The 23,986-nt window shown below is 37.2% G+C and overlaps 1 protein-coding gene across 8 annotated transcripts in view; it reads left to right on the forward strand.

Moving 5' to 3' along the window:
• Positions 1-23,986, forward strand: part of FMR1 (fragile X messenger ribonucleoprotein 1) — a 75,597-nt gene that overhangs the window by 48,545 nt on the left and 3,066 nt on the right. For 3 of the 8 annotated variants that reach the window (XM_037148538.2, XM_037148540.2, XM_037148545.2), the window contains exons 8-15: positions 4,471-4,641; positions 4,738-4,816; positions 12,859-12,968; positions 13,646-13,780; positions 16,647-16,733; positions 19,424-19,619; positions 21,165-21,347; positions 21,846-21,928. In XM_037148538.2, the coding sequence (XP_037004433.1) occupies positions 4,471-4,641; positions 4,738-4,816; positions 12,859-12,968; positions 13,646-13,780; positions 16,647-16,733; positions 19,424-19,619; positions 21,165-21,347; positions 21,846-21,928 (1,044 nt within the window). The other 5 variants (XM_037148539.2, XM_037148542.2, XM_037148544.2 and 2 more) reach the window with 3 other exon arrangements.

Genomic DNA, 23,986 nt, shown 5'->3' on the forward strand with positions numbered 1-23,986 from the left:
GATCCACTTGGAATATTTCTTGCTATTTCCTTCTGCCTTGTATTTCTGTTTAGAAATCAGCTGCTAGCCTTATCAGAGCTCCCTTTTATGTTACCCTACTTCCTGTTTCTCCCTTGCTACCTTTAAGATTCTCTCTTTGTCTTTAAAATTTGTCATTGAAATTACAGTGTGTCTTGGAGTGGACCTCTTTGGGTTCATCTTAATTGGGACCCTCTGTGCTTTCTGTGGTTGGCGTGGCTTTCCCCCTCTCTGGGTTAGCACAGTTTTCTGTCACTAGTTTTTCAAACAGGTTTTCTATTTTTTGCTCCTTTTCTTCTCCTTCTGAGATTGCTATGATTCAAATTTGTTGTTTTTCATGTTGTCCTGACGTTCCGTGAAGCAGTCTTCATATTATTTTAGTCTTTTTTTGTGCAGCTGGTCTAGGCATATTTCTTTCTACCTCGTCTTCCAGATTAGTAATTCAGTCCTCTCCTTCATGCAGGCTGATTGTAATTCTTTCTAGTGTATTTTTTATTACAGATATTGTATTCTTCACTTTTTTTGGTTCTTTTTTAAAATTTCTATTTCCTTTTTCATACTGCTGTATTTCACAGTGAGTTTCTTTTAGTTGTCAGGGAGTTCTTTGAGTATCCTTATAACCATTCTTTTGAATTCTGTATCTGATAGTTTGCTTGCTTCCATTTCATTTAGCTCTTTAACTGGGGATTCTTCCATTCCTTTCCATTGTGGATTCTTACTTTGTCTCCCCATTTTAGGTAATGCTTTGTTTGTTTCTGCAATTCCAGATGCTCTCCTTTGCCAGCTCTCTGCATAGGGTCAACTTCTGTAGTAGGAGTTCTGTGTGACTCAGTCGTGCAGTCTCTTTGATCTCCTTGTGTGAATGCTCCAGGGTTGTCCTTTCTTTTGTTTGTGTTTGCTCTCTTGCTGTACTTGGGCTTTACCTGCTAGTGGCTTCTTTGTTGGTGGGTTCTCCTCTCCAACAGGTTTATTGGTTTTCACAACTCCCACTTTGTCTTGTCTGCTGTTGTACAGGTATTGGTTAACAAAGCAGTATTATCAGACCACCAAACCTATGCCAGCAAAAAGAACCCTCCTATTGCAACACCTGTCTCAACCACAATTGAACTAAAATTAATAAAGGTGAAGGGAGATTGTGGATATTATAAGAGATGACAAAGGGAATATGAGATGACTGAAAGAGGGGGAAATGTTTTTTTGTAGTAACAGGGAGGAGAATTGTTAAGAGTTGGGATGGAACCTAGGTGAAGAAAGGGAGAGAACAAAATTTGTAACATAAGTAAAACATGAAAGGAGGATGGGAACCATGGGGTAAATAAGAGGGAAAAGGGGTATACTGTGAGGGTTGAAGTAAAATTGAAAACATACTGGACCAAGGGGAGCAAAATTGCAGAAAAACCACAGCAGCAAATACTGAATGAAGTTTAATATAGTTGGAACAGGAATAATTGTATTGTAGAAATGCAGAAACTGTATATGAGATCTCTACAGTAAAGAAAAATGATTATGAGAGCCTGGGGGAAGGAAAGCAAAAAGAGTAAGGAGTAAAGCCCAGTTTGAGAGAGGGAGAATAAAGAAGGAAAAGGAAAGAAAAACAATAGGGAGAGAGAAAACAATGAAATAAAAATTTCTTATCCAACTGATTGTTGGCAGGGCACAGATGATTTGGAGAAAGACAGCAGTAGAGTATTCTGTAGGGTTTAAAGTACCAAGTAGTGAATAAAGAGGAGTTCCTTTGGAGAAGTACAACAATAACCATGATATTTCACCCAACTAGCCACTATTTATTAAAAAAGGTGAAAAAGAAATGACTTATTAGAAGGGAAAAAGAATGTGAGTTGACATTGAAAAGCAGAGCACTTAGGAGAGTTTAGATGGATAAGAAATAGTGAGATTAAGGGATAGAAACTTAGCATACTATGCAAGAGAGTAAAGTTAGCTACAGCATTAATAAGGCTCAGGAAGATGGTGAAATGGATTAAGACCAGGGAAGGATACTATATGGCATTTGGAATAACAGTAGTGTGATAAGAAATATATAATCTGAATAAAAATAATAAAAAGTATAAGACCAAGAGTAGTGTGTAATTTGGAATATGAGTGAAGTGAAAGAAGAAAAATTAAAATGCAATATGAAAGGGAGAACAAAAAACAAATCAAACAACAAAAACAACCTACATAAACAGAAGGAAGAGAAAAAAAACATGCAAGTTCTGAAAGGTAGCAAAGTGAAATTTGTCTCAGCCGTTGTTTTCCTTCTGACTTCTTTCTGGATCCCTCTGGTTTGCTCACAGCTCTAGGTCTTATTGTCTTAGTCTCACAAAAGAAGAAAAGAAAAGAAAGCCTTCTGCTGATTTTACACTTGTCAAACCAATTTTGCATGTCTTCCCAGTTTCTGCAGGCAGAGGGGGACTGGGCTCTACTCAGTCATTTCCTTTTCCTGTGGTTCAGCAAGGATGTGGGCTCAGTCTGGGCTACAACAACCACAGGTGCCTTTTTCCCAGCCCACTCCCTCAAGAGCACTGTGCTGCATGTGCTCTGTCCACTCTGTGCATTTGCACCAGGCTGACTGATAATCCCCCTCATTTTGTGAACCTTTGATTAGTCCATAAGGTGGGCTGAGTGGGAGCAAATCCCACCTCCCTTCCACCTTTGTTGTCCTGGCCTCCGAGCCTAGGAAGTCCCTGCTTGGATGTTCAGTCCTTTTTCTTGAGAAAATTCCCCTTGGGTGCTGCCTGCTGCTCCCAACAAAAGCCTGACTTTCCACACAGTCCAACTCTCCGACCAGCCCAGTGTCACTCTGGGTCACAACCAGTTGTGGTCCATCTCTTCTCCTACCTCCAAGTGTCACCCCACTCATTCCCCAGTGTTAGGTCAGAGTAGCTCAAGAAACCAGACAGATGCAGCAAGCCAAGGAGCAGAGTTTATTAGCTGGGAATAAAAGAGGAAAGTGTAGCTAACTAAGGAGGTTGGGGAGCCAACCAAGGGAGGATAAGACTTGCTAGGCTGTTCTTAGGGCAGGGTTTTTGAGTGCCAAAACCTGGGAAGTGCCACCCCTGCTTGGGGTGTCAGGGTCTGATTGACTAAAGCTAGTTGCTGGGTACCATTTCTGCTGACCTATGTTCTTGATACATCTTGTCAGACCTCAGTTTAAAGCTGCATCCTGTTATGCCAGATAGGCTGACCCCAGACCCCAATTCTTAGCCGAGCATCTCTTTGTTCTGGGTAGGACCCGCAGGCAGTTTCCCAGGCAGGCATTTTCCCAGGCTACAGTTTCCCACAGTGTAGTTTTCCTGCCTGGTGATCTTCCATTCCTCCCAAGCCTACCTAGGTCTGTCACCCAGTTTCTCTGGTACAGCCAGTGACCCCTGCCCCAGCCAACGACTGCCATCCCAGCCAGTGACTGCCATCCCAGCCCACTTACACCACCAGCTGTGTGTTTCTTACTGCCTCTTTATCCCCACAGTGACTTTACATATCCAGGTCTCTCCTGTCACGGGTCTGTGACTTCCCCACCTTGGGAGGGGAGAGAGGCAGTAGGCTACTATCACTGACCCGATTCTACTTCAATGCCTCCATGGCAGTCATGGCTTTTGGTGCATGGCTCAGGGACTTTCCCATCAGCCTACAAAATCTCCTTACTGCCCATTTTTAAGCATCCTCTGCACACTTTGGCTTCCAGAATTCATATCAGCTGGTATCCTGTTGGCTGTTACCTCTTTTCTTCGGAAGGTTGGCTAGGTGTCCCATTTGGGTACACGAGCAAGATGGCTCAACTCCCACCTGCCTTGCCACCATCTTCCTCCCCCTCACCCTGTACCAACAGTTTTTATGAATCCCTTTCCTCAGGTTGGGAGATGAGGCTGGTGGATGTCATTGTAATGTCAAAACTACATCAAAGGGATGTCTAGGCCACAGTATCTAGAAATAAGTTATATATATATACATGGCACTGTTTCCAGAATATCTATTGCTATATATACCAATATCCTTTAATAAAAATGAAGTTAATATAATTTTTTAGAGATGGTATTTATTTACTAATTTATTTTTTACTTAAAAAACGTTGTGTTTTTTTCAGACCCAGTGAACTGGTTTTTATTTGGGAACATGTGATCTTCCTAATCACTATGATATTGATGTCATTAGTTAACTAAGTCAGCCTTGCAAATACATTTTCAAAAGTTACCTTGGAAAATTGTCAACAAGCCCTTTCCAGTTAACAAAAATATATCAAATAGCATTGACCTTCAGTAACCTAAAAAGAGCTTATGCTGTGTGTGGATGTTATTTTTCTAAAACTTGCCACTTTCCAACTTGCCGTTTTCTAAAACTTGAAACTAATTTATAGGCGTCTGGTACATAGGGTCAAGATAATGTACGTAGCTGGCTTAAATACAGTTGTCTCAGTACTTGATAAAGCATATTAATCAGATACACATTTCTCTTCAGAGTTCAAGGCAGCTTGCTTCAAGATTTCATGAACAATTTATTGTACGAGAAGATCTGATGGGTCTAGCGATTGGTACTCATGGTGCTAATATTCAGCAAGCTAGAAAAGTACCTGGGGTCACTGCTATTGATCTAGATGAAGATACCTGTACATTTCATATTTATGGAGAGGTAAATATTTGACTAAACAGTTTTTCCCCCTAAAATAAAAGCTAGTGTTTCAGATGGCTCATATTTTGGCTTATATCTTTTTCCCCTTTTTAATAGGATCAGGATGCAGTGAAAAAAGCTAGAAGCTTTCTTGAATTTGCTGAAGATGTCATACAAGTTCCAAGGAACTTAGTAGGTGAGTCAAAAATTGCTGTTGACGTACACTAAAAATACAAAAGTTAGGTAAATTATTTACAACTATATGATTACTTTTCCCCCCAGATGTGCAGATTTTACTTTTTTATTGTTGTGCAGTTACAGTTGTCCCCCTTTTTTTCCCCATTACTTTATCCTTTTCTACCCACCCCTCTTCCCACATTCAGTCTTCCCCCTCCCATTGTCCTCATAGTCCTTTTCCATGGGTCCTTTATACATGTTCCTTGACTTGACCCTTCCATTTTAACTTACTTAATTGAAGCTTAATCTTTGATATATGGTCTGCTGCTACAGTGTACAGCAAATATTTGATAAATACGATACTTAAAGATTACATTTAGAAAGTATACAAAATATAATTCAAACCTACTTGTGCCAAGAGAGATACATTTTACATAGCCTCTTCATTGTATATTTTATGTATATTAAAACTGAAAATGTGTTTTTCACAGTAAATGGCATTTGAGGGCCTTTATAATTTGGAGTAGGTTGATATTTGATGCCTTTAATGGAGCTAATAGCATTCTTAATTATCTCATAGTTGAAAATCTGAATGTAGGTTACTTAAATGTAGTAACTTTCAAAGCTGTAAGTAACTCCTAGTGTCTCTGGGCCTTTCTACAACTTGAATGGTAATGTTTTCTCCACCTATCCCCCACTCCCGTCCAGTTTTGCAATGATTAGCTTATTCTCTGTGTCTGTGGGTCTGTTTATGTTTAGTTTTGTTTTGTTTTCTTCAGGTTCCATATATAAGTGAAATTATACAGTATTTGTCCTTCTCTAACTTATTTCACTTAGCATAATACCCTCTAGGTCCATATATGTTATCGTAAATATAACAGGATGCCATTCTTTTTAACAACTGAGTAATATTTCATTTGTGTGTGTGTGTGACATGAATATTTATCCATTCATTTGTCAATAGAAACTTAGGTTGCTTTCATATCATAGCTGTTGTAAGTAATGCTGCAATGAAAATAGGGGTGCATATATCTTTTTGAATTAGTGTTTGTTTTGTTTTGTTTTGTTTTGTTTTGTTTTGTTTTGTTTTGTTTTGTTTTGTTTTCAGATAAATACCCAGAAGTGGTATTGCTGGGTCTTAAGGCACTTTGAGTTTTAATTTTTTGAGGAAATTCCATACTGCTTACAACAGTGGCTACACCAGTCTGCATTCCCACCAACAGTGCACTAGGGTTCCCCTTTCTCCATATCTTCACTAACACTTGTTTGCTGATTTTTTTTATTGATTATGCTGTTATAGTTGTTCTATTCCCCCCTTCATTCCCCTCCACCCTATCCCCCCATCCCCACCATTACCCCCCCTTTAGTTTATGACCATGTGTCTCAAGTCCTTTAGATTCTATATTTCCCATGCTATTCTTGCCCCCCATCTATTTTCTATCTACTGTCTATGCTACTTATTTTCTGTACCTTCTCCCCCCCTTCTCCTCCTCCCACTCCCCTGTTGCTAACCCTCCTTGAGATCTTCATTTCTATGTTTCCACTCCTGATCTAGCTGTCCTTTTAGTTTGCTTTTGTTTTAGGTGTGGTTGTTAATAACTGTGAGTTTGTTGTCCTTTCACTGTTCATGTTTCTTTAACTTCTTTTTCTTAGATAAGTCCCTTTAACATTTCATATAATAAGGGCTTGGTGATGATGAACTCCTTGAATTTGATCTTATCTGAGAAGCACTTTATCTGTCCTTCCATTCTAAATGAAAGTTTTGCTGGATAGAGCAATCTTGGTTGTAGGTCTTTGGATTTCATGACTTGGAATACCTCTTTCCAGCCCCTTCTTGCCTGGAAGGTCTCTTTTGAGAAATCTGCCGACAGTCTGATGGGGACTCCTTTGTAGGTGACTGTCCCCTTAGCTCTTGCTGCTTCTAGGATTCTCTCCTTCATTTTAATTTTGGCTAATGTAATGATGATGTGCCTTGGTGTGTTCCTTCTTGGGTCCAACTTCTTTGGTACTCTCTGAGCTTCCTGGATTTCCTGGAAGTCTATTTCCTTTGCCAGATTGGGGAAATTCTCCTTTATTATTTGTTCAAATAAGTTTTCCACTGGTGGCTGTGCCTTTCCCCCTTCTGGTACCCCTATAATTCGGATGTTGGAGCGTTTAAAGATGTCCTGGAGGTTCCTAAGACTCTCCTCATTTCTTTGAATTCTTGCTTCTTGACTCTTTTCTGTTTGGCCATTATTTGCTTTCTTCTGGTCCACTCCATTGATTTGAGTCCCAGTTTCCTTTTCATTGCTATTGGTGTCCTGTGCAATTCCATTCATTTCAATTAGTTTCGCCTTCATATATTTGTCTAATTTGTCGGTATAATCAACCAGTTCTTTGAGGATCCTGATGACCAGTGTTTTAAACTGTGCGTCTGAGAGTTTTGCTATTTCTTCATCGCTTAGATCTATGGCCTCTGGGGCTTTGAGATATTCTTGCGACATTTTTGGTCTGTTCGCGCCCTTTAAGTGTGAGAAGCGGTGCCTTGGACTCCCAGGTCGCTGGGTTGTGACGCTGTATGTGGGGGCGTGGTCAGAGCGGGGAAATGGTGGCACCCTCTGCTATTTCTCACAGCTGGGTGAGGAACAGCGCCTTAGGTGGTTCACCTGGGCCGGGCCACTCAGAGTCGCTGGGTTATGACGCTGTATGTGGAGGTGGGGTCAGAGCAGGGAAATGGCGGTGCCCTCCACAGCCGCTAGCCGTGGGGACCCGCCGGCCCGGCCCAACACGCAGCACCTCTCCCCCGCTGTCTCCCCCCGCGGTAGCTTGCCTGGTGGCTCGCTCAGTCGCTCACTAGGTCCAACCCTGCGCCTGGATTCCGCGCGTCTGGATTCCGCGCCTGAGTCCGGCTGACAGAGACCTCCTGTGCAATCCCGCTTCACCAGCCGCTGGTTTCACCCCTTTCAGCCCAGTCAGGCTGAAGAATTTGTTGTTAACGGACTTCCGAAAAGTTCAATTTTCCGTGTTCTGGCTGTGTTTTCTGTTGCTAATATTTAGTTGTCTCTAAACTTGGTTGTGTGAGAAGGCACAGCACATCCACCTATGCCTCCATCTTGGCGGAAGTTGTTTGCTGATTTTTTTGATGATAGCCATTCTCACAGATGTGATGTGATATCTTACTGTGGTTTTGATTTGCATTTCTCTGACAATTAGAGATGTTGAACATGTTTTCATATGATTGTTAGTCATTTATATGTCCTCTTTAGAGAAACCCGTTGAAGTCTTCTGCTCATTTTTCATTGGATTTTTCATATTTTGATGGTAGGTTGAATGAGTCTCTTATATATTGTGGCTATTAACCCCTTACCATATAATATCATTTGCAAATAACTTATCCCATTCAGTAGGTTGTCTTTTAATTTTCTTGATGGTTTCCTTAGCCATCTATGGTCATTCTTCATTTTGACTTTTCTTTCATGACCATGATGAGTAGTACCAGCAACTATCTGGGAACTGTTCACCAATACTCTCAAACACTGCAGATACCTTTAGTAGAATGTATCAAGGTGCAGTTTTGTCAAGAACACTACCTGTGTTTTGAATATATAAGTAAAATTTGGACATACTACCTATACCATTTTTAAAACTTTATACCGTAACTAGTTATAAAAAGTAAGTCATACCCTTTGGAAAGTTTAAAAATGAAAACATAAGATCTTCCTATACATTTCATTCACAGTTTCAGTCCTGCTTAGTCTGCTTTTTGTCAGCATAAAATTATAACCATCTTCCTATACCATTTAAAAAACACTTGGAACAATATTTTTCTCCAAAGAAAATTAGTTGTATTGAAGAAACAGTATAGGTACTAGTGAAATAATGCATAATTATTCACTCAAGTATATACTATAGACAACTAAAGAACATGACTATATAGTGTTATTGAGGTAACTTGCACACCAGTTGTGCACACTACCTGATTACTTTAGAGGGGTGTTATGAATGGTATTTATTTTTCTCTTTTTTACAGTTTGTCAAGCAATATTTAACAATTAGAAACTTACTGTGTCAAATTCATTAAAGTGCATTTTGGATATAGCATGATGATGGGGGAAAGTTCTTGGGTATTGTAGTTTGATCTAGATTTCAATTTTACTTGTCAGTAGCTGTTTCACCTTAGCAACTGACTTAGCCCTCCTGACTTTTTTTTCTTCACCTCTAAAAAAATGTGATAATAGTGTCCACCACACAGGGGTGTTGTGGTGATTATGTAGGAATATTTAGATATTTAGGTATCAATATATAGATATATATTACTTAAGCTGAGGGCATAGTAGGGGACTCTAAATGTTAGTTCTTTTCCTGTCCCCTTATTCAAAATAATTCCATCCAGTTTAGTAGAGCAGAAGTATACTAAACTGTCCATTGGGATTTTGAAATAACTGTGGAATGTAGAATTGCATTATTTGCTATTAAACATAGAAGCAACCTGTGGTCATAGAGAAGAAGGTTCCAGAACTGACCTTTCACCAGAAAACCTCCTGATGTACAATCAGCCTGCTTTTTGTTTTCCTTCTAGTAAGTAAAATGAGATTATCTACTTCAACACTAAGAATGTTAGGAGTTTTCAGAAATAATTCTTATATAATACAATTTGGCAAGTCAGATCTTTAGGAGACGTCTAATAAGTATTGCATTGATGTGGATCCTGGCCGGTAGGATCCATGTGTATTGTGGTTGATACGAACAAATACACATGGACAACAGAACTCCTGTGGAGAAAAAGGGACAGCATGGTCACTCTCTAGGAGAGAGAGGGTGAGAGGGCCCCAGCCCCTGCCTGAACAGGCTTTTATTGCTTTTCTGGGGACATTACATGGAGGATGGTCCTCATTTACTATGCACAAGTTTGCTGCAGGTGATTACCTTTTACAGATAACAAAGGAAAGAATGTTGCTAATTACTTCAAAGAGAAGGATGTTACAGATTGAGGGGGAAAGTGGTTGAACCTCCCATACTTGGGAGGCTTAGCACAGACTTTAGGAAGTTACAGTAAGCACTTGCTGCCTCGATTCAGGGTGAGGGAGTTTTAGCAAAGCAAGTCTCATAGCAGTCTGGGTACAGTGCAGGCCTGATTCCCCACGGGAGAACCTATCCGTGGGCATGGCTCCTGTGTGCTGGGACCTTGCTCCCCACTGGTTTTCCAGGTGGAGGCTGAGCTACATTTCCATAACACCCAGAACGGCTCCATATATTGCATGAGTTTTCTTGGAGGCTCACAATGTGATTTATGATCTCTTTATTTTTTACAAACCCTTAATATGCACAGTGATTTAGCTTGCTTTTCTAAATATTTGCTTGTTCTTCACACACCTTGACAGTGAATTGGTTTAATTTTCCATCAGCGATAGTTAACATATAGTACTTAGAATAGTTAAGATATTAATGAAAACATGTGCCAAAATCTCAATTTTTTTTTTGCTGACTCATTTGGAGTATTATTCAAATCATCAATTTATGAAAATATGCATTATGGATTAAAAACAAACTGGGAAGACTCTGGGTACCTTCTCTACTCTCCCATTCCTTACATTTTTGTTTTTTTCTTTTTTAAATTATCATGTAGATTTTATATTATTTTTTATTTTATTGTTATTTCAAATCTTCCCTTGTACTCTTCCCTTGTCTTATTCCACTTTGCCTTCTTCCTGCCTTTATTTTCACTGTAAATACTATTTTCCCCATGCTATGCATTGCCAGTATTCCTTACTCTTACTATTTCTCCTCCCTCTGTTCTCTCAAAAGCATTCTTTCTCCATTAGTTCACATTCTTTTTCCCTTATATTATTCTTTTTTTATTGCTGTTTAAGTACAATTGTCTCCATTTTCCCTCCACCACTCCCCACCACCCCAGCCATCCCCACTTCCCACCCTTAATCCTACCATCTTTGGTTTTGTCTGTGTGTCCTTTATAGAGATTCCTGACAACCCTTCCCCCTTCTTTCCCCATTATCTCCTCCCACCTCCTATCTGGTTAATGTCAATTTGTTCTTAATTTCAATGCCTCTGGTTATATTTGGCTTGCTTGCTTGTTTGTTAATTAGGTTTCACTTATGGGTGAGATCATATGGTATTTGTATTTCACCGCCTGGCTTATTTCACTTAGCATAATGTTCTCCAGTTCCATCCATGCTGTTGCAAAGGGTGGTAGCTCCTTCTTTCTGATGCATAGTATTCCATTGTGTAAATGTACCATGGTTTTTTTGATCCATTCATTTACTGATGGGCCCTTAGGTTGCTTCCAGCACTTGGCTATTGTAAATTGTACTGCCATTCCTTTACATTTGAAGAGAAGAAGAACAGAAATAACTGCCGAAAGCACCTAGGTCAGGATTCCTGTTTTAGTGTTAGTTCTGATCCCTGACCACTGGTCGAAGTTATCCAGGTGAGTGAAGGTACCACATGCAGTATGAGTACTAAAGCAGTGCTGATTAGAACCACACGATCCTGTAGTGAGAAGGCATTCCCTGGAGTCTTATCTTAGACTCTCTTAAAATTAATTTTGGGCTTCCAGATATTTCCCTATTACATCTTTAGATGAGAGGGTGGGCCAAGCACATGATGAACATGGCCAGTGCAAGAGTGCTTTGGGTACTTCGGGAGAGCACTTGGAATTAGAAGTAATTTACATGTAGATTTCTAGATGCAGTAGTTATTTCGTTTCTAATGTGTCACTTTACACTAACACATGATGATGGTTATGAATTCTCACTTATATGACTGAATTTTATAAAATGAGGGAAAGAATTGAGTGCCTGATGTATTTGAGCTTTTACATTGTGTTTCTGAGTTATTTTAAAGTGTGATTTCTTACTCTGTGACTTATCTCTTCACCTTTTAATATACTGATATAATTTGTGATTAATGCACAGGAGTAGTATTCTGTTAATACATTGGCCTGAAGAATGCGCACTTCTGTTAGACATGTGTATAGCTGCTTAAGCCACTTAAAAACTTAGAAGAATGTTTATAAATGTGTCATATAAAATTCTAAAAAATACAGTTATATCCTGCATATGAATTTTGGTCAGTGAAAAGCACATATACTTTTTGATGCTCCCATAAGGTTATAGTGGAGCTGAAAAATTTTTGTTACCTAGTGACATCATAGTGCAATGCATTCCTCATATGTTCGTGCTGATGCCGGTGTAAACAGATCTGTGTTGACAGTCACATAAAACATAGTAATACAATGATGTATAGTGTATAATACTTGATAATAAATAACTATGATACTGGTTTATGTAGATTCTGTGCAGTACTTTGTATCACTCTTAGACTGTACTCTTTCTACTTACAAGAAAAAAGTTTGCTGTAAAACAGTATGTCATGTTATACTAGCAACAGCCTCATACATCTCATGTTTGAGTATCTTGATTGCATCATTTTTTCTTATACTTGATTAATCTATTCTTTGGACAGTAACATGCTGTACAGGCTTGTAGCCTAGAATCAATAGGTTGTACCATCTAGGTTTGTATGAGTGTACTCTGATGTTTGCACAATGACAGAATTGCCTAGCTAAGCATTTCTCAAAATATATCCCATTGTTAAGCAGTGTGTGACTGTATTTACCATAAGCAAAGAAACAGATTTAAATCAGGTACAGATAGAATTGAAATTGTCAAATAAATATGCAGATGCATTTTTATTATCTATCATTTTTCTTAATTTTTAAATAGAATTTTGAAAAAAGGAATGGTACACACTAGTGTACCAGCAAGCTTAAAGTGTACCCTTTTGTGCAAGAGAAGAGCTTGTCTTTGAACCTCCTTAAAAATTCAAAATTATCCAGTCAGTTCATGAGTATTAATCAACTCTAATACCTAAACAAAGAAGTGTATAAACAACAATGACCTGAAAAAAAGGGAAAGCTAGTTTTAACTATTTCTTTTCATTTGAAGACTGTTTTGGTCCTGCAGTTTTATATAAAATAACATGATAGTTTACAGTGGGGTGTGCTTACTGGTTTAAGATAGGTATTCTTAAAACCAAACATGAATTATTCATTTCTTAACTTAGGCAAAGTAATAGGAAAAAATGGAAAACTGATTCAGGAGATTGTGGACAAGTCAGGAGTTGTGAGGGTGAGAATTGAGGCCGAAAATGAGAAAAATATTCCACAAGAAGAGGTATGTTCTAGTGCATATATTTCTCGTTTGCCTGAGAAAAGTTTTTTATTGTTTTATTTGACATTAATTTAGAGGCCTCTGTGATATGCACATAACATGGATATAAAAATTCTGATTGTGAGACATGCCAGTTAATGATATAGTTGTAGATAATGGCCTCTGTCTATTCTCTAATGCTGTGACTTTGTATATCACTTTAACCCCTTTAAGTCTTATTTCTCAGTCTTTAAAATGAGTTATTATAATTGTAAAAAAAGTGTATTACTATCACTTAATGTTACTGGCTGAGACAAAATTGGGATACTGCTTAGGTTTTCTGGCTTTTATCCTTTGGCTTTTTTAGTTTATGTGTATAAAGTATTGTGTGGGGTGGGGGAGGTCAGGGCATATTCTTCTGTACAGTAGTAGTACAGTGTTTAAAATAAAATCCACCCAAATTGTCATAATTTTCACATATTGCCTAACCTTCTTTTCTTTTGTGAAAGGTTCTTTTGGTTGGAATGAAATGGTTTGGGGTTTTTACTTTTTACTGCATGAATTTTTCATTCTATTTTGTTTACCAAAACTGTTTATAATAATTTATATTTTTTAATATGATCATTGGTACTATAATGGAGCTAAATAAAATCTTAAAAATTGGTTCTTTTTTTCCCTTGTGTTTTATGTGTTTTACGAAGGAAATTATGCCACCAAATTCCCTACCTTCCAGTAACTCAAGGGTTGGATCTACTCCCTCAGAAGAAAAAAAACATATAGATATAAAGGAAAACAGCACTCATTTTTCTCAACCTAACAGTACAAAAGTTCAGAGGGTAAGAACTATTTGTCACTTTGAATTACACTAAAAGTAATTTCTTTTACTCAGGTGTTATAATTGGTGTTACAGGTATTTTCTCTGGTTAGGCTAATAGACTACTCATATTGTATTTTTTTTTCAAATCTGATTGCTAGCTTATGATACTACAAACCAAAGGTGATACCTACTTTTCAGTTTATTCACAGTGACAAAACTTTTGTTGTAAACATAAAATACGGGGTTGCTTTTAATGGTCACATTTTTCTTTTGAGGGTGTACTTTAATTTTTTCACGCCTTATCACTTGAAATTTTGCAGGTTGTCATAGCTCAAAATGTACCATCTGTTAGATGCATTTGTTACTACTAAAAACCATATTTTACAAACTGGTTTTCAATAGTTGAACTAATCTGACTATTTAGAAATCAGTTTGGAAGTCCTACAGTTAAAGTCCTGTGTTCAGGCTTCTGTGTACAGATCATTTCTTACAGTTAATGACATCACTTGCATTCCTTATACTGCTTTAGGTGTTAGTGGTTTCATCAATTGTAGCAGGGGAATCCCAGAAACCTAAACTTAGGTTTAGGCTTGGCAGGTAGGAAAACATTCCTTGAAAAATACATTTTAATTTTATATTTTAATGTTTATCCCCCTTGTTAAGAAAGACCACAAATGATCACCCAGGTTGGAGGCTGGCGGAGGAGTGCTTGTGGATATGTGGATTTATTGCCCCTGTGGAGAAATTTCAGATACCTTCCTGTTACTTATAAGGCCTTTCTTTCATGGTCACCTGCCCAGTATCATCTGTTACAACTCCTCCCCTTGCACTCTAGAGAAGCTTGAACCATACTGAAGTACTTTGAGGTCTCTGAACAATTATACTATCTGTTGCTTCTAGACAGATGCATATGTTTTCTCCATCTAGAGCACTCTTCCTCCTGCCACCTTGTTTTGACCTTACTCCTTATACAGTTTTCCATGGGTACTTGCCCCAGGCCACCTCCTGCTTGACTGACAAGAGCCTTTCTCCCTTCCATGCTCCAGTGAATGTACTGACCCTATTGTAGCACCTCAGCTATATTGTGGGTTCCTTGAGTGCAGCAAAGGGACCTCTGTATGGCTAATGAGAACTATTTATGGGGAAAATGTTATGACTTACAAGAGATTCAAAGCAAAAATGCCATTTTATGAAGAGAAGTACAACCTCAGGTGGATTGGATATTTCTGTCTGTTGGGCATGTCAGTTTCATGCCAGAACAGGGAATCACTTTTTCTTGGTGTCAGTATAGAAGGCCACCATTCTACTCTCACCTTTTTAAAATTTTAGTATACTATTCTGGCCTATTAGCAATATGCTTAATTTAGAGTGGTACATGGGTACAGCAGCAGTTTGGACATGTTAAAAGAAAATGTTTTAAAATTATTTGTTCCATAGTCAATCAAACTAAATCTGTAACATGGGGTTTCAAATCTTATTTTGGTTGTATATGATCCAGAGGGAAGGGCATAGCATTTTATATGACACTTCGGAAAATAGTGTGGTTAACTGTTTTGTAACAGACACAGGGGAAAAACTCAACAGTCAAAAATGTTTTTGAGAAGAAGATATGATCCATGGGTCTGATAATTTCCATAGTTCATATATATATTTGATGCAAAAAAAAGTCCATTATGAAGCCCATGATTTATCCCACCTGGTTACTCAGGTGGTCATTGCTAGTGAGAAGTAGTGCCTTTTGTATCAGATAAAGGTCACTCTTCTAACTATATTTCCTAATTGTTCAGTTTTGTTCTGCATCAACAGTCATGTTCATGTGGAAGGAAAAAATAATCCTGTTCGAGCTCTATATCCATTTAAGATGCTGTCTAGTGAATGCAGGCAAGCAACAGTAGCCCAGCAGTAGCAATATCTGTCAAATGAATCCTCTTTTTAAAAGAGTGATACTTGCTAAAGAGATAGCTTCTTGGCTTCCAACACCTAGAAACTTTGCCTAGAAAAGTATAATTATACCCCCATCATGGCCATTATATGCTTTTTTTAGTCACTTGTGAATATCAGTAACTCTGTGTGTTTCTTCAGCAAAATATTGAAATGTTCTCAACTATCAATGTCATAATAGCTAGCTGTTAGTTTGCACAACTGGCCTGTGCTTCTCTATAACGTGACAAAAAATAGTGTTTTTTTCTCATTTGTACTGATGGGCTGGAAGTATAAAATTTTAATATAGTACTTTTTAAAAAACTACCCTTATATTAAAATAGTACCATAGAAAGGAGATGAAACTTTACTTATGACTCAGCCTTTTATAATTTTCAGAGCACATTGTTGAAATATATTGCAATATTAAATTTTATGCTCATGGGTATGCCAGTTTTTTTTCCCATCACAGAATAATTGCTCAGTACATTTTAATGTATCCTAATTTTGTTTGTGTTTTGTTTGTACTCTGTTTACTTGGTTAGCAAAGTTGATTTAGTTTTTTACTTTTGTACCTTAGTATCTAATTATAAATGATTTTTTAAAAGAATTTGATTTTGGTAAAAAATTCTAGATGAATTAGAATGTTCATTTTGTTTATGCATCTCATGTTAAACCCTGTATAATTTTGAATTACATAATTTCTGATTTTGACAACATTTTAGTGTTTAAAATGTAATAACCTGATGCATAGAGGGAGTTGTTACATTGATCTGTTCTTATTAACAGTAAATGCATAAAATATACCAGCTACTTTTGTTTTCATGTATTGATTTATATTTTCAACAAACATCTGTGTACTTATTGTTTGTTACACCCTGTGCTAGAGATTTAGTCATTATTTGCATTTTTCAGATTATTCCACTATTAATTTTATAGGGTTGTTGTTGCCATTTATTTTCTAGGGTATGGTACCATTTGTTTTTGTGGGAACAAAGGACAGCATCACTAACGCCACTATTCTTTTGGATTATCACCTGAACTATTTAAAGGTGAGAATAGAAAAATCTTTCATTTTTAATTCTTTTTGCATTAAAGTATAAAAACTCCATGGTAACCTTTTAGCAGTTAAGATTCATTCTATAGATTACGATGAATGAGCTGTAAAAAGTAATAAAGTATTCACTTTGTTTAGCTTATTATATTCCTTCTATAAACACAAGTCAATTTTCATCATTATAAATTTAAGGACCAGTATCCCAATTCTCAATAAATTATGCTATTTCCCATTATTCTTCTGTTAAACCTTTACATTCGATTTAGGTAAATCCTGCAGATACATAGCTTATTCATTCAGTTGATCTTTTCTAGCTTTTATGACTTTTCTACTTGCCTTTGTTGTCTCTTTTATGTCGTTTATTAAGGAAATCCCAGTATTTCATGAAGTCTTTTTTTAAATGTGTACCCTTCATATTTTTCTCTATACTCTATTATACAAAATAGAAACGATTTGTGTCTTTTTGTAAGTGCTTATTTTAGTTAGTGTTTATAGCATTTATGCCTCCTCTAGATTGCAAAAGTGAAAGCAGCAACCAGGGGGCTACAAGTTGTAAATGGAAAGAGCATTGGATTGGCAGTTCAGCCATTTGCTTCTAGAATCTCTTCTGCCATGACCTAACTGTGTGACTTAAGGCAAGTCACTCTCCTAGACTAGATGCTTTTTAAAATTTCTTTTGGCCAAAATGTTCTGTAAGTCAATGAAATGGAGTCTTATCAGCATCACTTTTATAATTTCTTCTTTCTGTCCCTATGTATTAAAATTATATCATAACTGGCACTAAATATTTTTAAAGTAGCCCAACTCTGTTATATTTATAATGCTATCTTAAGAATTCATTGCTGATTTCTTAAATAAAATTAAACAATTTCTACCTGTATCAAAAAAGGAAGAAAATTGCAATAGTTAGACATGTCATTCATTCTTCTGGTGATCAGTTAATATTTGAAAGTGGGAAAGTTTTATCCTCCAAGGCTTTCATGGGTAGGATACTCCATTGATGTGCCTATTTGTTTTTGTTTTAAAACATGTTTATGTGTAATCTGTTGTATGTGTCTTCATATTCTTAGCTTAAATTAATTACAAAGACCTGGAGAGTTAGCGTTGCCTTGTATCAATCCCTTGTGCTTTTGACTAGTCATCTTTCTTAGATATTTTGATTTATTATTCATAAGATCTTCAATATATTTTTTTTTTTTTTTGGTTATCAACAGCTGTCCTAATGCCATTCTTTCTATCACCATATCTTTCACTTCATTGGGCCTGGTATCTTTCACCAAAAGGTGACTGCTTTGCCCCAGTGAGAAAACCTGGATTACCATTCTGTTTTTCAAGATATACATACCCATTCCATGAGCTATTACTGTACTTTTGGAGTAAGCCACTCACTTGGCTGCAGTCTCTTCTTTATCCAAGTCCTTTGTAAAACTAATTCTAGTTCTGAGCTCAGATTATACACACCCAAATCCTTACCTGCCCTTTCTTTTCTAGAAACTGCCACAACTAAGATTTTAGTAACTTACCTTTTCAAGGACTTCTCCAGTGACTGTTCAGGCAGACAGTCTCTCTGATGGCCTCTACTTGACTGAGACACCCATTACTACTATAATTACGGATCTAGCTCCCTATAATCCATAAATTAGATGTTTATAGGTAGATAAGAAGGACAGGGGTTATAATTGAGATTTTATATGGATTTGAAAGAACCCAACATATTGGAAGCACTGTGTGTAAGAATCTGTGGACCCCAGGTGTATATTTTGATGAACGAAATTTATACTATTTGTCATTCTTGTTCTAGCAGAGTTGTACTCTTTGAGGTTTGCAAGGCATGATGTAAGACCTAACTTTTTTCATCAGCTATTAAATAGTTTTCTCCCCTGTAAGAAGAATATGAGCATTTCCAGTTCATTGAAAATAATTGTTTTTAGCCCTGGCTGGTATAGCTCAGTGGATTGAGCACGGGCCTGTGAACCACACGATCACGGTTCGATTCCCAATCAGGGCACATGCCTGGGTTGCAGGCCAGTTCCCAGCAGGGGACTTACGAGAAGCAACCATACCTTGATATTTCTCTCCTTCCCTTCCCCTCTAAAGATAAGTAAATAAAATCTAAAAAAGAAAAGCAAAAAGCACCTCTAAAAAAAAGAAGATAATTGTTCTTTATATAATCACATCAAAGACCTACTGTGTAGTGTATATTCTTTGAAAACAGAAGAAACAGTACGATGTTAACTGGCAAATCTATTTCAATTCAGATAATTTACAATGTGTGATATATTTAGGGTTAGCTGGTTAAACCTTAAATGTCTGTTTTCTGTATTCATACATTGTAGAGTTGTTTTATTCGATGTCCTATCATTAAGAAGTCCCAAATCTACCATATCTGTGCTTTATTAGATTCTATTGGATAATTGTGCCAAATCAAACAACTTTAAATTCTATTAATGCTGAGTATTTTTGTTATATCTCTAATTCTGGATATCAGTAATCTGTTATTTATAGTAATTTTCTTTTTAAGAAGATCATTCAGCTTCCTGATAATTCTGTGTAACAATGTTTACTATAAATTTAGAACTGAAATTGAAATATTTCCAGTATACTTTTTATCTGATAAAAAGGAGAATGGTATTATTAAGCAAAATGTCAAATTATTTTTACTGTTATCTTGTATATTTTAAATAGGAAGTAGACCAGTTGCGTTTGGAGAGATTACAAATTGATGAGCAGTTGCGACAGATTGGAGCTAGTTCTAGACCACCACCAAATCGTACAGATAAGGAAAAAGGCTATGTGACTGATGATGGTCAAGGAATGGGTCGAGGTAGTAGACCTTACAGAAATAGGGGGCACGGCAGACGCGGTCCTGGATATACTTCAGGTACAAACTAAGCATTTTACTTAGTAACTTTATCTGTTCCTAGACTTAATAGCTGCTAATCTCTACTATTCATTAGAACCCCATTATAACAATTTCTCACTACATGGTTTCCAATTCACAGTGGGTTAAATTGTGTTGGAAGAGACATAGAGTAAAAACCTGATAATAACACATAGAGTTTAGTTTACAGGGCAGGTGTCAGTTCTGTCTATGCTCTGGGGATAAATCTGCTTAAGCCCTTGTGTGTTGACCACTTTCCTAAGGACTTTCCTGGTTTTATTACTGTATATCCAAAACTTTTTACATTTGTGTCCTGTGGCTCATTTTTTTGTCAGGCATGTGCTGGTCGTAGTGGCTGGATGGACTTTGTAAATCAGGGGCCTGCATCCTGTGGCTGATAAGGTGATTTTGTATGGCATGGCCAAAGTCAGCCCTAAGCACAATCAAGAAGTCAGCAAAGTTTTCTCTTTGCCTTCCCAGCTCTTCTGTCAGTGCTGTTTTCTTGTCTCCTACTACCTTTCCCTGAACATTGTTCCCACCTGCCACTGCCTACTGTCTTTCTTGCTCAACTGTATATCTACTATGTAACTTGCTGATGATGGTATAAGGTATAATCCATCTCACACATATTTGCATTTTAAAAAGGAACTCTTTAAGATGGAAAGCCTTCAAGATCCACAGGAATGAAGCTATAATGGTGAAGCTATAATTGGTCATTAGCTCCAACAGAGGAAAAGAGAGGTAGTAGAGTTTATATTGTGGAGTGGGGGAGAGACATACCTACTCCTAAGGCCAACCTGGAACCTAACCCCTAACCCCTCTTTCAAAAGTGTGCTCTTTTTGCTGTTGAAGTCCCACCTCACTATGGGGCTCTTTTCTTCTACTCCCATTCCTTAGGTCTTGAAACCACCCCCTCAGGCATAATGTGTTTATTACAATAATTATTTTATTAATAATAAATTATTCCATTGGGAATTGGAGGGAAGGTTGTGGACCAAGTATCAGGCAAGCATGTCCCCATTCAGCTACATCCAATCTCTGTTCCCTCAAGAGACCTTTCCTTAAGGCAATTGCCATGGCAGTCTTCTTTGCCACCCTCTCAGAAGTGACCCAGATGTGTGTATTACCCTCTGTTCCTTAGCCAAACCTTATTAAAAGGAACTCTCTTTATAGAGGTTTTGTATATCAAGGTATTGCATTTAACTGTTGTAGACAACTTTTCCTCCAAAGAGTGCAGATGGTTAAAGGAGCATAGCTGTTTAATGATGTGACATACTCAGGTTTGAACTTAGATGACTAAAACAAACCTTTTACTTTTTAAAATAGAGCAAAAAATGTTTACCAAAATTACCTCAAATATTCTAAAACCCTTTGTTTTGAATTTAAGATCATTTGTTTTATAAAACAGAAGGTGATAATACTCTTTGGAGGGCTTATAAATTGGGAAGAGTATTGGATCACCCTTGAAACGTCTCTGGAAGCTTCTGTTAACCTAACTTTTTGTTTTAAGTCAGACAATGGTATATAACTTTTAACTCTCGATAGGAACTAATTCTGAAGCATCAAATGCTTCTGAAACAGAATCTGACCACAGAGACGAACTCAGTGATTGGTCATTAGCTCCAACAGAGGAAGAGAGGGAGAACTTTCTGCGCAGAGGAGATGGACGACGACGTGGCGGTGGCGGAAGAGGACAGGGAGGAAGAGGACGTGGAGGTGGCTTCAAAGGTACAGCGGTTCTCATTTGTTGATAAGTAAAGATGAATTGTGAAAACTGCCTGAAGTTCTGTGAAAAATCTCAGTGATTAAATGGCATATTACCAAGACCTCATTTCTCTTGTACTGGTTACCATAGGAAAGGATCAGCCTTTATTCATCCAGTTATTAACAGAGTATTATTAGAGTTCCTTGTAGTTCATGTATAATATATGAATAAACACTGGTAAGTTCACCTTCTTTGTGGGTTCTAAACATAACAAACATGACATCTGATTGTTAGCTCAGATTGACCTATGACAGTTGATGCAGAATTGTAATGACTTCAAAATATTTTGGTTTTTGGTAGAATGCTATAATATTAACTGTTATATAACTGGAATCACTAGGTTGCTTATTACATTTTAGATTTAATGATTGCTCTAAGTAAATTGAGGATATATGAATAAACAGCTTCCAATAAGCATGTTAGAATCAGTAATTGTTGAACTTTTAATAATGTCTATACAGGAAATGACGATCACTCCCGAACAGATAATCGTCCACGTAATCCGAGAGAGGCAAAAGGAAGAACAGCAGATGGATCCCTCCAGGTAAACCTATGTGCCTCTTTTCACCTGAATTGTTTCAGTTACAGTAGTTTAAAATGTGTGAGTTTATTTTACTTTTTTAAAACATTTAAAGAATGTAAATTTGATATATATGAAATAATTTCCTTTCAGCATTACAGTTGCACAATCTTAGTTTTTTTTGTGCAAGTATACAAAGATTTCTCTAGGGAATATACGGTCTAAGAATTTGTGAAGACTTTGACAGCCACATTATGACTTCGATACCACATTGGTTGGTCCCTACAATTCCCCCAAGAAAAGAATAGCCCAGAATATACTGAAAGAGAGACCTAAGTAAATCCTGAGGGTCCCTCCTCCCCTGAGTAGCAGGAATAAGGTGTCCTCTTTAAGTGGAAAGTAATGAAAAGGGATCTTTTTCAAGGGTAATAATTATGATAGGCAGGCTGATGATACTCAAACCAGAACCTGCTGAATCAGTCAGCTGCTTGTTTATAGCCAGCCTCAATCTGAAACTCCCGTATCAATTGTTTATCACCTGCGCTGATCCCATTGTTAAATAATTTTGAAATTACCACTGAGCATGTCCACACACCTTTGCTGTTTTGTGTGTGTTGTATCTAATTTCATCTTACAGCAGCCCCCAAGGTAAGTCATTTAACTATTCTCTTTTACAGATAAGTAAACTGAAGTTTAGAAAGATTCAGTCCTTTGCCCAAAGTGACATAGTTACCATGTGGTGCAGTGATATTCAAACCCTGCTGCTTACAAGAACCCACATTCTCTTATACTTCCTTTTCTCTTAATTCTTAACCCAACTAGTTAGGGTTCCATTTTGACTGTGGATTGGTTTGGGACCAACACCCAAAATAGGTGAGAAATGAGATTTTAAAAGCAGAACCTTTGTGACAGAATGTTCTTTAGAATTCATAGCAGTTGTAAGTATTGTTACCTGTTGCTGGGTTGTTCAGGACCAACATAGAAAAGACCTTAGACCTAAATAAAAACGTGGATGAAGTAATATATACTTTTATGTGGCTTATGAAGATGTAAGGCATTTGTATGTACCAGTTTTGTAATTTCCTACTTAAACAGAAATGTTTGATGAACTAGGCTTTGTGATCACATTGCTTAAAAGGATGCATATTTATAATTAAAATAGTGTATCGAAAGAAAGGTAGTGTTTTCTATGTAAGTATGAGAATAGATCTAAATCAAAGCACTGAACCCTTGACACAAAACATTTAAAACACACACGAGACCCAGCACTTAAACATACTTTGAAATTACAGTGAACCATTATGGGATATATGAAACATATGTACTTAAAACAGATCAGTACTTGTCATTAGGTTCATTGGTCAATATTATCTTCCTTTTATACAGCACCTAGAACTCTGTTAGCAGTGTTTTAAGTGTTTTGTGTTGGCATTTAAAATATGATATAAATCTTAGGATGTTATTTTTTAATTTTTTAAAAGATTTTATTTATTTATTTTTAGAGAGAGGTGAAAGGAGGGAGAAAGAGAGGGAGAGCAACATCAATGCATGGTTGCCTCTCACACAACCCCTACTGGGGACCTGGCCCACAACCCAGGCACATGCCCTGACTGGGAATCAAACTGATCACCCTTTGCTTCGCAGGCTGGTATTCAATCCACTGAGCCACACCAGCCAGGGCAGAGTATTAATTTTTAAATAACATTTATCTTTACACTCTTCCTGGGATTCCAATTCCTCTACATATTAGTATCTTCAGATTTCCCTATACAATATACAATTCTTATTCTTCAGATAGGGTTCAAGTTATATGATCATCTAACTTGCCTTACTGAAATACAGACTGCTAGAATCCAGTGCTTATATTCTTCTACCAAAGACAATGGGAACCCTCAGTATAGAGAAACTTAATCACACCCATGATATTAGGTTGTAAACTAAAGGCTAGTTAATAAGTGAGTTAGTTGAGTTATTATCCTGGTAAAGTCAGAATAGGAAGGCATTAATTTGTCTCTTTTTCTCTTGCATTTCATAGTCTTTGAAGAATAACCCATTCTTTAGAATTTGAGTATTATAGCCATG

Source organism: Artibeus jamaicensis, unplaced genomic scaffold (genome assembly GCF_021234435.1).
Source record: "Artibeus jamaicensis isolate MK-2021 breed Jamaican fruit bat unplaced genomic scaffold, CSHL_Jam_final scaffold_461, whole genome shotgun sequence".
NCBI lineage: Eukaryota > Metazoa > Chordata > Mammalia > Chiroptera > Phyllostomidae > Artibeus > Artibeus jamaicensis.